The 13,621-nt window shown below is 41.1% G+C and overlaps 1 protein-coding gene across 1 annotated transcript; it reads right to left on the reverse strand.

Moving 5' to 3' along the window:
- Positions 1-285: 285 nt before the first annotated feature.
- On the reverse strand, positions 286-11,047 carry LOC144961730 (uncharacterized). The gene is made up of 7 exons (XM_078894827.1): positions 11,014-11,047; positions 5,765-5,850; positions 5,058-5,158; positions 3,464-3,579; positions 2,052-2,160; positions 816-911; positions 286-344 (listed from the first exon to the last, which is right to left on the reverse strand). The coding sequence occupies exons 3-7, from the start codon at positions 5,119-5,121 to the stop codon at positions 286-288; spliced, it is 444 nt and encodes a 147-aa protein (XP_078750953.1). The 5' UTR covers positions 5,122-5,158; positions 5,765-5,850; positions 11,014-11,047.
- Positions 11,048-13,621: the final 2,574 nt, after the last annotated feature.

A 13,621-nucleotide genomic window follows, 5' to 3' on the forward strand; every position in this document is an offset into this window, starting at 1 on the left:
AGCGTTATCTCTGTCCAAAAACTTGTAATATCGCCTGACAGGCGTCATTTTACCGTCTACATGTTAAATGTAACTGTTGGCCTGGGACCCCTTGTAAAGCGCTTTGAGCACGTTTTTGTGGAATAGTGCTCCGATTTATAAGCTCGGTTTAGAATTTATGTATTTACAAGGGAAACACAGTGTGTTTAAAGGTATGAAACTTACATTCTATCTGTAACCTTGACCCCAAAGGTCCTTCCATGACCCACTGGCATGTTTGGGAATTCCCGTACTGCCCCGTGGAACTCAGGAAGGAAATCGAATCTCCTGTCTTGTGTCTGTGACGTAGTAGTTACACAGTACAGCTGGGGACGATAATAATAATAATATCATACACATACAGGAACCGGAAATTAGAATAGAGAATTATTTTGTACAACTGGAGACAGCTATATATAGAGAGACGCAAAATAGGATTCAATGATGATGATGATGATGATGATGATGATGATGATGATGATGATGATGATATTGATGATGATGATGATGGTGGTGGTGGTGGTGGTGATGATGATGATGATGATATTGATGATGATGATGATGATGATGATGATGATGATGATGATGATGATGATGATGATGATGATGATGATGATGATGATGATGATGATGGTAATGATGATGATGATGATGATGATGAGATGATGATGTGATGATGATGATGATGATAATAATGATAATGATGATAATGATGATGATGATGAAAGATGATGATGATGATGATGATGATGATGATGATGATGATGATGATGATGATGATGATGATAACTACTTACGACAATTTCTCTCGTCCGAATCATCGCCACAATTGTTGACGTCATTACAGGTCAGAGATGGAGAGATACACTGACCCGTGTCACAGCGAAACGTGTCTGGGGTGGAGGGAAGAAGGGGGGGAGGGGGGGGGGGGGGGAGGGGGTGAAGGACGAAACAAACGGAAATAAATAGAATAGATTAAAAAAAAAAAAAAAAAATCTAAGATCAAACACGGAACGTTTAGGTCTGAAAACTCTACTTCAACCCCCCCCCCCCCCCCCAAAAAATAAATAAATAAATAATAAATAAATTTAAAAAAAAAAAAAAACAAAAACCCAAACAATCTAAAATAGAAACATGAAAACCTCAGCACCCAAAAGCCAGAAATAAGTCATAAAGGTTTTGGGCACTTCTTATCGGCTCGTTCGATCTTAAAATCTCAGCAAGAGGAGCCAAATAATTTTAGACACTTATATGCAATATACATACATACATATATATATATATATATATATATATATATATATATATATATATATATATATATATATATATAGATAGATAGATAGATTGATAGATAGTATGCGCTTGGCTAAGAAGCTCATAACATTGCCATCCGAAAGTATAACGGACCAACACACAAAACTGTGCGTATCCATGAACGTTTATAGTCAGGTTAATACAGTTCAGTGAGCATTACTCATAAACGCGGATGGCAAAAAACAATAACAAAGACCTGAATCTATATATATTTCGAGCATTCGCTCTCATCAAGATGATGATGTTGATCATAATTATATTTTACTTGAAATATTTTATAAAATGTTCCTTTTATCAAAAAGTTGAGCACTATTAATTCATGAGAGAGAGAGATAGAGAGTGGGGAGAGAGAGAGAGAGAGAGAGAGAGAGAGAGAGAGAGAGCGGGAGATAGAGATAGAGAAAGAGGGAGAGAGAGATAGAGAGTGGGAGAGAGAGAAAGAGGGAGAGAGAGAGAGAGGTAAAGAGTGTGAGAGAGAGAGTGGGAGAGAGAGAGAGAAAGATGGAGAGATAGATAGATAGATAGATAGATAGATAGATAGATAGATAGAGAGAGAGATAGATAGAGAGAGATAGATAGAGAGAGATAGATAGAGAGAGAGATAGAGAGAGAGAGAGAGAGAGAGAGAGGCTATAAATTCCTATCAATCTTGGTATCACAGAACTGTCGCTTCTGGAGGAAAGCGGTTGAGAAATGATAGAGGTTATTATACTGACCAGATGGGCACGGTCCAGTCTGACAGACAAAGGCCTGTGGTTTGAGACAGGGTTCCATCCTCCACACCCATTCGCCTGCGTCATGGACCATCACAGCACAGCTCCCCGCCTGCATCGATGGATAGATGGAAATGATATTATGTGCTATTCACACATGGGTAAGAGGAATAAGTCATCACATTTTATAGAACGCCGGGATTCCAGAGGCTCAGATGGCAGAGCACTGGCTTCATGCGCAATGAAACCGATCCGGATCGTACCCGGTCAAGTAAAGATTTTTCTCTGACCCCTCCCCCCCCCCCCCCCCCCCTCCCGCCCAATCAGCAGTACTTGATTGAGTAGATGAGTTGTTTCAATATGGTGAAAAGTACTTTAGGATTACTCAATCCTCTTCGGGCCTTGAGGCACATAGGGCATCCACCAGACATCTCCATTTTTTTTTAGATCGGCTGCTTTTACGGTGGCTGTATTCCAGGACAGGCCTGCTTCCTTTAATTCTTTCTCCATGGTCCTTCGCCAGGTTTCTTTGGGTCTTCCCCGCTGTCTCTTTCCATCTCCTGTCCAGTACAAGGCTGTCTTGGGAAGTGACTCTTTTTCCATTCTGGCCACATGACCCAACCAACTTTAGGATTACTAGTGTCTTATACAAAGGATGAGATGCAATTGATCTCGCCCGTTTAATGCTATAGAAACAAGTACAAACTCTGAATCTATGGTTTCTGTGGCTCTGAAGGGCTATTAAAACCCAAAAAAAACTTTCGTTTTATATTACAAGATTCACTAAATGTGCGCGAAGAGCATTTCAAAGTGTCTCACTCATAGCTGTATAGGGAACGAGATTAGCGGAAGAGTAGCGTCCCTTGATTGGATGTCACCGGTGGAGAAGTTATTTGTAAACAAACCAACTACAAGCCAAGCGCTCAAATACAACATTTATTATTCATATTTCTGTACAAAAATGCCCAGTCGCCCGATCGTCACAACACAATGCACAGCCCGATGCTTTATCTCTTTATTATATCTTTATCTTTATGCTTTATCATAGTTTCGGGTTGTTATTGGGTTTGTTTGTTTGTTTTTTTTTTTGTTTTTTTTTTTTGTTTTTTTGTTGTTTTTTTTTTTTTTGGGGGGGGGGGGTTGTTGCCGTAACGCGTTTACATGTGGGGCAGGTGAAAAAATTCCCCACTGATTTAGGGTGGCCGATGGTGGGACATGTTCTAGACTGCAGTCTGTTTGGCGCCACCCAACGCCTCCCCTTGATTGTATAAAAGTCCTGCAACTCCTCTCCCAGTTTCGAGAAGAGACCACGCCCCCCTACCCCCCCCCCCCCCCCCACACACACACACGAATGTTTCAAAGTCGATTTGGAAAGGCGAAAAGCCAACGGCCAAAGAGTGGCCAGGTTTTCTTACCTGCAAGTTTGGCTCCTGATTGTCCCAAACGCCAACATCCACCGTGATCTTTGACCCGTCACTCCAGAACGCTTTGGTGTCGTCAAAGGACTTGGAATAACTGCCTCGGTTGTATCCTTGGGGAAAACATGAGAATTCGTTTAAAAATTTGATTAAATTAGTTTTTGTTTCGAATTTTTGAAAATACTCACTCACCGTGGCTATCGTATCACAATGAACTACTCACTCACTCACTCACTCACTCACTCACTCAATCCTCTTCGGGCCTGGCTGGCTCACGAGACGATGCAAGAGATCTCCACCTGGTCCTGTCAGCTGCTATTCTTGTGACAATCACGAGGGACGCACCGTGGCTATCGTATCACAATGAACTACTCACTCACTCACTCAATCCTCTTCGGGCCTGGCTGGCTCACGAGGCGATGCAAGAGATCTCCACCTGGTCCTGTCAGCAGCTATTCTTGAGGCCATCACGAGGGACGGAACTCCCTGCTTTAGGCCCCTCTCCGAGACACTTCTCCAGCCAATCAATAATCAATGATTCTACCCTTCCCCATAAATAATGACGAGCAATGATATTGATCAAATCTACAATAAAAATATATGTGACGTCAGATTGTCAACCGTTAAATGTTTTCAAAATTAGATTTATTTTTTTTTTTGGAAAAAATGTATCATTTAAATAAATATTTTTGAAAATATATTTTACTCAAAGATGACGAAATCAGAATCGATTGAGGGGTGGAATAAAAGATTTCTTACACTCTTGCGTTTTTGGAATTCGAACTAGTCTATGTTCCCATTGCGGACTCACAATCTAGTGGAGCGCCTGGGAACACGTTAGGATTTCCAAAACACAAGAGTGTAAGAATCGTATACACATTTGGTTGGTGACCTGGGCTTATATTTCCAGGTCTGGTCGCTCCTTTTTCCAATCCTAACCATTCTCTATTTCTCTCACAATGCTTTACCACCCCACCCCTTCTCTCTCTCTCTCCCTCACTCTCTCTCTTTCTTTCTCTCTCTCTCTCTCTCTCTTTCTTTCTTTCTCTCTCTCTCTCTTTCTCTTTCTCTCTCTCTCTCTCCCTCTCTCTATCTCTATCTATATCTCTCTCCCTCTCTCTCTCTCTATCTCTCTCTCTCCCTCTCTCTCTCTCTCTCTTTCTCTTTCTTTCTCTCTCTCTCCCTCTCTCCCTCTCTCTCTCTCCCTCTCTCTCTCCCCCTCTCTCTCTCTCTCTCTCTCTCTCTCTCTCTCCCAAACAGACCATGATTCGTCTGTCATCGTATCAACACTATTACTACGGATATCCGCTGATGACCAAGTAGGTACATATTCATTCTTGAGTCGAGTGGGTAATTTACATACAGTGCCTTATCAGAGGACATGATACCAGGTCAAGCAAAACGTTATAAATTAGCTCCACACATCCATCCAGTTACTGACCAGAGTCAAGATAGCTTGACTTTATAATCAGACAAGTGACAATAATGGCTTTGACATCGACCCACTTTTTTTTCTCATCCTGATATTATTATCGAACTATTTGGTTTTGCCCAGGCTCTCGGCTGCGATCCTTCTTGTTTATAAACCTACCTGTCCACACCGCCTTGACAGAACTGTCTGTCTTGGTGACCAGCTGACCGATTTCTGACGTCATCACAAAGCCAGACGGCTGGACCAGTTTGCTGCCGTACCTTGAAATAAAAAAAAGAAAAATGGCTTTTATTTTATTCGTTTTCTGATCCGAAAAAGACATTCACGCCATGAAAAACGACTATGTGGTCTTGGGATGTGACACTCGCACTCGGGTCGGAAGGTCCAGGGTTCGAGTCCCTCTGTAAGCGGTGCATAGTTGAGTCCTTGGGGAAAGAAGGCCCTTTATTCTCATTCTTTCACAGTATTTTCACAGTATTTTCACAGTATTTTCACAGTACTTTCACAGTACTTTCACAGTACTTTCACAGTACTTTCACAGTACTTTCACAGTACTTTCACAGTATTTTCACAGCACTCAGATGTAAAATGAGTAACTGGTCGTGAACTCTGTTGGTCAGAGACTCTTTATAAAGCGCTTTGAGCTCGTTAAGTGAATATTACACTATATAAAAGCTCAATTTAAAAAAAAAAATATATATATATTGGTGGGGGAGGCCGGGGGGGGGGGGGGGGGGGGGGGTTAAGCACTTTGAGCATTCCTAGTGAATTTTACGCTATACTAATGCTTGGATTTTTTAATTTTGTATCTTTTTAAACATAAAGATCTAAGAGTGTCCAACGTTGTTCATTCTATGCAGGTTTACCTTTGACAATAGTTGTGTGCCTGTTGGAAAAGGCAGGGAGGTGGATGGAACAGCCAGATAACAGTTGCTGTAAATATTCGTCCATCCTGTAAATGGACCAATCAAAAACACGAACGTATTTCAAATATCAAGGAAATGGAATCAAGCAACAAACAAAACAACAAACAAACAAGATGGGTGAATTTTAAAATTCAACAAATCTGATCTGCTAACTTCGACCAAAATTAAAACAATAACAAAAAACAAACAAAAAAAAAAACAAACAAAAAAACAAAACAAATACAAACAAAACTTATTTTGAATCAATGTGCGGTTAAGACATGAAATGCATTTAATTTTAATAACAAGAAATGAAATGAGTAGAAAAGTTTTGTGGCCAAAGACTTGTCTTTTGGCATAATTAATTTTGTTTTTTGGTCATTGTCAGGCTATGAGTTTACGAAGGCTACGATCCAGTCCCATGCTCGGAAAATAAACAAAGGCAAATCCACAAGAGGCCTGGCATCATCTCAGTTTGTTTTTGTTTTTAAGGGTTTTACGGCGCTTGCAACACATTTAGGTCATATCAGCGCCAGTAAAAAGGAAGAAAATGGGATAGTAAAAAAGTTCTTGAATTACAATTAAAGCACCCAAGAAAAAGTAAGACATAGGGGAACTGGGAACAAATAGGGATCAGATGTAGATTCCAAGAGCATACCATCAATGTACATAGTTTGAGATCACCTATAAGTCTCATCCGGACACAAGCACAAAATCCAACAAAGAGGAATACACTCAAATGTTTACATTATACATTAAAAATAACAAATATAGTAATAAATAATACATAACAGAGAGATGATTTACAAGGAAAGAAATATCATCTCCCAAAACAATAACTATGCATTTGACTGTTTCCCTCCCAGCTAGGACTCCGGACAGGGCCAGGACAAAACTAAGTAATCTCATTCCAAAACAAAGACAGAAAGCATGGTGGAAAACAGATATAAGGGGATAGAAGACACAGTATGTACCTCCCTGCCCACTATGGGAAGTCAGGAGCCCCACCCAGACATAGGGGGATAGAAGACACAATATGTACCTCCCTGCCCACTATGGGAGGTCAGGAACCCCACCCAGACATAGGGGGATAGAAGACACAGTATGTACCTCCCTGCCCACTATGGGAGGTCAGGAACCCCACCCAGACATAGCGGGATAGAAGACACAGTATGTACCTCCCTGCCCACTATGGGAGGTCAGGAACCCCACCCAGACATAGGGGGATAGAAGACACAGTATGTACCTCCCTGCCCACTATGGGAGGTCAGGATCATGCCCAGGGAATAAACAAAAACGTCATGTCTCGTTCTACTTGTTACGTGTTGCTAATGCTTAGGGACCCTTTGTCTAGCGCTTTGAGCACGTTTAGTGGATATTGCGCTGTATAAAAGCTCGTTTGTTTGTTTTCAACCTGTATGCATTTTATAGACATAGACATAGAAATAGATATGTCTCATAGACATTTAATTCTCACTCGATGATGTTTTAATTGTCATTATTGAAACAGCATAGACCGACGTGCACTTCTTTGAAGGTCTGATAACCCAGTTCCTTATGGCCTCATTGTTGTAATGGAAATCTCAAAAAAGGACGCAAAATATTGTCCATTACAACAATGTTAAACTAGGCCCATAAGTAGGTTCGGATGTCAGACCTGCATGTATGTATACGTCGGAATAGACAGTTGGACTGCCAAACTCTGGGGGTGTGTGTGTGTGGGGGGGGGGGGGACACGAGTTAAAATTTTGGCCAGAAAACTCGTCCTTCAAATGTTGAACTCGATGGAGATGACACCCATCTTGGCAGTTTATATAGTATTATTATCTCAGATGCTTCAGAAACTACAAAAGGTTAACTTGTATGACCTTTGAACTTTTTACATTAATATGATGGAGCCAAATGAACTGTCATTCATGGGTAGGATTAGTATATATATATATATATATATATATATATATATATATATAATATATATATATATATATATATATATATATATAATTCTTAAAACTCCTCACTTGTGACAAGAAACAGATCTGTAGGAGTTTTAATAATCATACTTAAAATGTTTGCATATATCTCCAAATTTATCAAAAAGTTGAGCACTGTTATTCCATGGCTTTGGCCTTTATTAAATAATATATATATATATATATATATATATATATATATATATATATATATATATATATATATATATATATATATAATATATATATAAAATTATGCCTTTTCCACCACGACATCATAAGATATCCTCGCCTAGGCATTCCACGAAGGAATATAGATAATTCATCAAACAAGATGTCTGATGTCAACAGGAATCACCCATGTTGTCCAAGTGAGCAAATTGGGGTTAATAATCTTGCTCAAGTAAAAATAAAAACGAAAGTGCCTGAAGCAGGGCTCGAACCCGTGTCCATCCGGGTCACAGTGCAATGCCTTAACCACTCGGCCACTTTATAAACATAACAAAACAAACTCAGAGTATTTGGCTGTTTAAGTAAAGGAAACAAAAGGCAAAGAAAAAGAATGGAAGGATTTCAGACCAAACAAAATCAAAATAACAGTGAGTATGTTACCAGAATGACCATCCCCTTTCTTTCATTCAAGAACAGAAAAGTCACCAAAATCATGGCCAACATTTGACTATGTAGTGTTATAAAAAAAAAAACTTGTTTCGAATTTGGCCATGTCAGATTTCACAGATGGATCAAAATGATCTGCAATTTTTTTATTTTTTTTTTATTTCCCAAACCTGAATATCTCTCTCTCTCTCTCTCTCTCTCTCTCTCTCTCTCTCTCTCTCTCTCTCTCTCTCTCTCTCTCTCTCTCTCTCTCTCTCTCCCTCTCTCTCTCTCTCTTTATCTATCTATCTATCTATCTATCTATCTATCTATCTATCTATCTATCTATCTATCTATCTATCTATCTATCTCATTCTCTCTCTTTCTCTCTCTTTCTCTCTCTCTTTCTCTCTCTCTCTTTCTTTCTCTCTATCTTTCTTTCTCTCTATCTTTCTTTCTCTATCTATCTATCTATCTATCTATCTATCTATCTATCCATCTATCTATCTCATTCTCTCTCTTTCTCTCTCTTTCTCTTTCTTTCTCTCTATCTTTCTTTCTGTCTATCTTTCTTTCTCTCTCTCTATCTATCTATCTATCTATCTATCTCATTCTCTCTCTCTCTCTATCTCTCTATCTCTATATATCTATCTCTATCTGTCTATTTATCTCATTCTCTGTCTCTACCTCTCTCTCTATCTGTCTATCTCACGCTCTTTATCTCACTCTATCGCTCTCTCTCTCTCTCTCTCTCTCTCTCTCTCTCATCTCTTCTCTCTCTCTCTCTCTCTTTCTCTCTCTCTATTTATCTATCTATCTATCTATCCATCCATCTCTCTTCATTTATTCTTAATTTGCTAACAACCCTTTTGAATACAAAAATCGGATAATCATGTTTTCATCAAAAATATAAATCACGCGTGTCGTAGGGAAACCATCGGACACGTGACAAAATATCAGATGTATTGTAATTCAAAGTTTAAAAAAAACAGACGTTAAAAAATAATAGAAGGAGAAATTTGAAAATAAAATGGAAACATTCAAAACAAACAAGAAAAAACCAAAACAAAAAAAACAGATCTTGCTGTTAATTTCAAATCAAACAAGGAGATTAAACTTGAAGGTTTGAAACAAACAAACAAACAAACAAACAAACAAACAAGGAGGGTTTTTTTGTGGTTTTTTGTTCAAGGTTTTCAGACCGAACTATTCATAATGACGTATTTTATCTCCATCATGAAATTCACACATAGTTTTTCGTGAGTGACCCAGCAACCCTCTACTTGTTATTCTCTTTCTAAGATCCAAACTGAAACCAAAAATAAAACAATTAATTTTCTAAAAGAATCCAAACCTTTGAAAGATTTTGTTACGGGGGTTCATTTTTGGGGGGTCAAAGGTTATGACCTTGACATACTCACCCATGACCCTTGGAGATAATGACAGAAATCCAAATGAGTACATCTGGCGTAGGAATGGCATTGTGACGTCAATCAATACATGGTGGAAAATAAACCGTACCTGTCTCCTCTTTCTATCTCCTTTCCTTATCATTCTCCTCCATCCTCCTCCACCTCCTCCACAACAACCACCACCACCACACTCCTCCACCACCACCACCAACCACCTTCTTCCTCACCACCAATAACCTCTTCCTATCCTCCTCCCTCCTCACCCTACCCTCCTCCTCCTCCTCTCCTTCCTCATCCTTTACAACCACCACCACCACCACACCACCCTCCTCCTCCTCTCACAACCACCACACCACCACCTCCTCCTCTTACCATCCACCACCACCACATCTTCTTCTCTTCTTCTTTCTTCTCTCTTCTTTTTCTTACTTCTTCTTCTTCTTCTTCTTTTTCTTATCTTCTTCTTCTTCTCTTCTCCCTCCCTCCCCCCTGTTATCCATCAATTCCATCTTCTCCTGTTCTTCATCTTCCAAACCTCTCCTTCTTCTGCTCCTGTCCTAATCTTTCATCTCTACTTCCTCCTCCTCCTCCTCCCCTCTCCTCCTCCTCCTCCTCCTCCTCCTCCTCCTCCTCCTCCCCTCCTCCTCTTCTCTTCTTCTTCCTCCTCCTCCTCCTCCTCGCTCCTCCTCCTCCTCCTCCTCTCCCTCCTCCTCCTTCTCCTCCCACCACCATTTCCTCCTCTCTCCTCCTCCTCTCCTCCTCCTCTTTTCCTCCTCCTCCTTTTCTCCTCCTCCTCTTCTACTCCACCACATCATTCCTCCTCCCCCTCCTCCTGCCCCCTCCTTTCTCCTCCTCCTCTTCCTTCCTCCTTTTCCTCCTCCTCCTCCTCCTCCTCTTCTCCTCCACCACCACCTTCCTCCTCCTCCTCTCCTCCTCTCCTCCCCACCACCCCCCTTCCTCCTCCTCCTCCTCCCCCTCCTCTTTCCCCTCCTCCTCCCCCTCCTCCACCACCACCACTTCCTCCCTCCTCCTCCTCTTCCCCCTCCATCTTCTTTGTTTTCTGGATTATCTCAGTTGATCCCAAGGTTTGATATTAAATTCCTGAACTTAAAGTTAAATCTTTCGATTCAAACTATCTCTCTTGTGCTCGTCAAGCAATGCTGAGAATGACTAATAACTGGGAGGTGTTTTAGAAAAACGTTTGAATCCAGGTGCAGGATTTACTCACCTTGAGGACAGGAGATGCTCAGGTCTTGGCAGGTCTGGAATGGGAGAAATGGCATTGTTATGGTTATGAAATGACGGGGGGGGGGGGGGGGGGGGGGGGGGGGGGGATACAGTTATGGTTTAAAGAAGGGGGAGGGGGGGGGGATTACAATGTAATGTTTATAAGAAGGGGGGGGGGGGGGGAGGGGGGGGGAGGGGGGGGGATGACATTAGTGTTTATGGATGGGGGTGGGGGAGGAAATTATATGTTTGTTATGTTAATGTAAGGGAGGAATAGAGTTACATTAACATTGAAAGTAGGGAAAAAAGTTGAAGAAAGAAAGGAGGGAGAGAGAAAATGGGGGGAGGGGAGAGGAAGAGAGAGAGAGAGAGAAGAGAGAGAGGAGGAAGAAAGAGAGGATAGAGAGAGAGATAGGTAGATGATAGTAGAGAGAGAGAGGAGAGGAGGAGAGAGAGAGAGGAGAAGAAGAAAAAGAAGAAGAAGAAAGAAGAAGAGAAGAAGAAGAAGAAAAAGAAGAAGAAGAGAAAGAAGAAGAAGAGAAGAAGAAGAAGAAGAAGAAGAAGAAACAAGAAAAGAACAAGAACAAAAAACAAAAAAGAAGAAGGAAAAAAGGGTGAAGAAAGAAAAAGGGGGAGAAAATGGGGGGGGGGGGGGGAGTGAAAGAGAGAGAAAAGGGAGAGAGAGGAAAAGAGAGAGAGAGAGAGAAAAAGAAGAGGGGAGGGAGAGGGGAGGGGGAGGGAAAGAAGGAGAGAGAGGGGGGGGGGGGGAGGGAGGAGGGGGGGGGGGGGGGGGGTGGGAGGGGGAGGGTGTTGTATTGTGAGTGGTGTTTTGTATGTTAATTTTGTGTGTTTATGGATCCGTTTGACGAATGTGTTTGTGTACTGTCATTCACCCAACCACCCACCTCTCCCTCTCTCTCTCTCTCACTCCTTCTCTCCTATCCTCTATTTATTTCTATTCTATCTTCCTTTCCTAACTCTCTCACTTTCTCTATCTCTCTCTCTCTCTATTTTTCTATCTCTTCTCTCTATCTCTTCCTTCTATCTCTTCTATCTCTCTCTCTCTCTCTCTCACTCTCTTTCCCTTTTCTATTATCGTCTGTCTCCCGCTTTCTTTTTTTTCTTATTTTTCTTTCTTTTTTATTCACAAGCAAACATTTCACACTCACTCACACATTAATATACCTCCTTACCCCTTAAAATAACAACACACAAAAACAAACACACATTAAGACACCCCACACAATCACCATACACAAAAAGCCCACACCAACATACGACACAAAAAAAAAAACACAAAACGTACACACACATAAAAAACCACACATAAACACAAGGGCACATCACAAAACAATCACCACCACACACACAATCCACAATACACAAAATTTACACACACATACACCACAAAAATACACACACAATAACCAATACACCAACAATACACAACAAAAAACCACACACAAAAAAGAGCACACACACAAAGGACCCAAAACCTCACAATCAACAAAAACACACCCCCACACACAATCACACAACACAAGACACACACACAATAACAAAAGACACACACACAACACACCACACAACACCACACTACAATAACCAAGCACACCAAGACCACAAACATACACACATACACAAAAGACCACACACCAAGACACCCCACTTTCACACACCCAGACCCAACACTACAAAACACAAGACACCCAAAGACACCAACAATACCACAAGACACACACACAAGAACCCCAACAACAAAACACACATACACAAAAGCAAAACAAAAGGGACACCCCAGACACACACATATACACAACACGCCCAACAAAACATACCCCATAAAAACAAAGACACACACCCCAAGACACACACAAAATACACACACCCACAAGCCACACCAACAAGCCCCAAAAAAAAACAGACACAAACACACCCAAAAGCCAATCACACACACAGAACACACACCCCCAATCAAAATATTGATCATTTTTTTTCCCAAAACCGACATACCCCCATTTTACCAAACCCCCGGGTCCCATGGATCAAACAACAGGGGGTACGAACCCGACCACTAAAAACCCCCCCCCGTGTTTTGTACAAGTTCATAAAGACCCCCCCCCGATACTCTCTGATCGATAACGTGTGGGGGATTTAAGCGGGGTTTTAAAATTGGTTAACGATTAATAATAATCCTTATTGTGCGATGGGTTTTGTTGTTTCTTCCCCGAACGTTCTCCGCTGTTTGATGATTTTAAAGCAGTTTTGCATTGGGTTTTGACTAACCTGTGCTGTTTGACCAATTCCCACCCCCTACTTAAAAAAAATAAGTAGTTGTTATAGGCAATATTTCCCCTAACGTGCTCAAAACGTTTACAGAGATCCCCTGACCACAGCAACACGTAACATGTAATACGAAAACATGTGATGCTGTTACGGATATTACTTTTTTTCCGACAAAGACAACGCTGTTTGGGGCGGCAATGTACCAAAAAAACTTTGTACGGTGAGAGAAGGAGTAAAGGCTTTTTTAAGGGGCTTGCGCCGAGCGAGGCTCGAACCAGGGCCTTCCCCATCACAAACCACATAGCGACATTAATTGTCATCAT

The sequence above is a fragment of the Berghia stephanieae genome, unplaced genomic scaffold (genome assembly GCF_034508935.2).
Source record: "Berghia stephanieae isolate SIO BIC M18660-M18661 unplaced genomic scaffold, UCSD_Bste_1.3 scaffold384, whole genome shotgun sequence".
NCBI classification, from domain to species: Eukaryota; Metazoa; Mollusca; class Gastropoda; order Nudibranchia; family Aeolidiidae; genus Berghia; species Berghia stephanieae.